General features: G+C 37.1%; 1 protein-coding gene across 1 annotated transcript; it reads right to left on the bottom strand.

Annotated features, from left to right (window-relative positions):
* Positions 1-973: 973 nt before the first annotated feature.
* Positions 974-2,430, bottom strand: LOC113351531 (trans-resveratrol di-O-methyltransferase-like). Its single transcript, XM_026595497.1, has 3 exons — positions 2,203-2,430; positions 2,026-2,104; positions 974-1,104 (listed from the first exon to the last, which is right to left on the bottom strand). Exons 1-3 carry the CDS (start codon positions 2,428-2,430, stop codon positions 974-976), a joined length of 438 nt encoding a protein of 145 aa, XP_026451282.1.
* Between the last annotated feature and the right edge of the window lie 283 nt (positions 2,431-2,713).

The following is a 2,713-nucleotide window of genomic DNA, read 5'->3' as shown; positions in this document are numbered from 1 at the left end:
GTATTCAGAATTAAGAGCCTTAAGAGTGACAACAACAATTTCTCTATCTGACAAAACCTCTCCTGCAACAGCTAATTGATTTGATAACTGTTTGATCTCATTGATAAGAGCGGGAATCGATTTATCACCTCGAGTTAAAGAGAGAAGCTTTGTTAGAAATTGAATAGAGTGTGTTGATGAAGCTTTAGCAAATTTATCCTCTATGCTTTTCCATAACTGATGAGAAGATGCAGATCTTGAGAAGTAAGCAATTACAGTATCTGACATTGTAGAATTGATCCACATAATGATGGTAGAATCTTCTTCAAGCCAATATGTATAGTTAGGATTTTGAATGCCATTGGCTTAGTTTCTTGGTGAAGTGTATTGAGGAGGACATGGATAAGAAACATCCAAGAAACACTTAAGCTTGTATTTTTGAATCACAGGATTCATGAGATTTCTCCGTGTGAAATAATTGTCTTCTTTGAGTTTTAGATGAACAAATTTTGTGATTTGATTGAGAGGAACTTTAGAAAAATTAATTGCAGTGGGATTTTCCATTGAAAAATGTTGAAAAACAGATCTGAGATTCAGAGATTGATATTGAAAAGCAAGAATGTAATTGAACCAAAAGAATGAGAAAGAATCACAGTAGCAGAGTACATGATAGGAATTCAATTGACAATCCTATCAAACCAGATTTGAATGAAAAAATATTCAAAGAAATGATCAAGAAATGAGATAAGAGATTAAAGAAATCACCAGGAACACATCAGAAAAGCTTCAAATTTGATCGAAGAGTAGATAACACAGCAGATTGCATTGATTTGTCGTAGATTACACAGGATCGAAGCAGAATTGATGAACACACCCTAACCTATCTAATACCATAATATCATTGTGTAGATGATGATTAATCTCAAATCTTGATTGCACAAAGAACACTTTTCATTACAGAATAAAGAAGAGAGAAGAGATATTAATACAAGTCTCAACCGACACTAACTGACAGAAAGCAAATGATCTCACACGTGAGAATAATAACAGCTTGTGACAGGCTGGCTGTTATCCTACACCACTTAATAGTCTTAACCTGCACTGCATCTTCCTTCACTGATAGCTCTGTATTTACAACACTCACTCTCAGAACAGGCAGAAAGAAAAAACAAAAACAGAAAAATAAACTCACAACCCGAAAACCGCTCGGATTACGATGTGGTCGGGCCGCATATATTTTGTATGTGGACCCTCTTAATAGTTTGACACGCACTTAAACTAAAAGCCCGCCCCTCTAAATCCCCGAAAGTGCTTTACCTTTTTGAGAAAAAGTAGGAAGTTAAGACAAAAAGTTAGGTAATGAAACTGTTTTGGAGAAAAAAAATCTAGGTATCACTTTTTAAAGATGGGCCACATACTTGAATGATGTGGCCCGACCACATCGTAGCCGCACCGCCCGAAAACAAACCAATAATTTCTCTGGTATTTGTTTTCCTTCAAAGACCGAGAATCAGTTTCATTTAGGTTATCTTATCGATTCCGCATCATTTACGGGTATACCTCAATGAAGGACCTAAACCCCTGGACACAAGTTATTTTGTAGTCAGTAAAACCTGACTCGAAAAAACGTTTTCCCCATTCTTTCTCGGTTCTCTCTTTACCATTATGAATAGCCATCATCATAATGTGAAAGAGTAGTTGAGTTTCAGTAATTGAATCGTCTTCTTGTTTGTTCTTGTTTTCTTCAATCACGACACCTTTCCTCCTGCTTCTCTTGACGGAATAACTTCTCTGCACCTCTTAAGTATTCTAACACAATCTTTATCGCTCCAATCATGCAGAATAAACTGTAACCATACCCATATCCATGAGATGCAAGTCAAGGGTGTGAAGAATACATTAGCAGACCCTTGTAAGTTTGCAACAACGTCTGGAAGATCGAGAACCATGCATTTGAGGTGCGGGAATGCTCCAACAACGGCATGAGCTGTAGTTCCATCCCACCTCCTACAACCAAAGAGTTCAAGTTATTGAATACCCCCTTACCTTCATTAATAATTACACTCATCAACACGCAAGAGTCATTAGCCATGGAATCATGGAAGTTCTTGACAGATCCAGGATTCTGCTCCAGCATATTCATAAGGTCATACTGTGAGCAGGCACAAATGGAGTGGATTCACTGCCCTGAAACCAAGTGCTTAAGGAATGGAAAGATGATACCATGAAAGGATCGACCATTGAGAGAACAACAGATGACATTGTGTTGGCATTAACTTTTACTAAAAGCCTTGAAGTTGTTGTCAATACATAACCTTGTTGTTCTTGATTTTCAGCAAGGCTTTGTTTTGCAAAGAATCCTGAATGAATCATAAAGCGCATTAAGCTATTCAAAGGATCAGTTCTTGTTGATGGTAGAGAAAGAGCATCAACGAGGCTAGAGAGAGCCATGGGTTTTCCATGGCCGTGGATTAAGTCGGGTATGCCTAATTGAACAACACATTTGAGAGACATGAAACTTGCATAGATGAATGCACACTTCCAAATATGAGTGTGAGTTTGGATCAACTCAATCTCCTCTTGGCTAGTCGAATCCATCTAAAGAACTGCTTTGAATGATTTGGAAGTATGATTTGCTTAATCAGCGGCTTGTCTATTTATTGAGAAGAATGATGTGTTGCAAACCACTTTGCCAAACAATTTATTTATTTATTTTTTCATTTTCTTATTATAA

The sequence above is a fragment of the Papaver somniferum genome, chromosome 2 (assembly GCF_003573695.1).
Source record: "Papaver somniferum cultivar HN1 chromosome 2, ASM357369v1, whole genome shotgun sequence".
Classification (NCBI taxonomy): Eukaryota; Viridiplantae; Streptophyta; class Magnoliopsida; order Ranunculales; family Papaveraceae; genus Papaver; species Papaver somniferum.
This window is presented reverse-complemented; position numbering and strand designations above follow the sequence as displayed.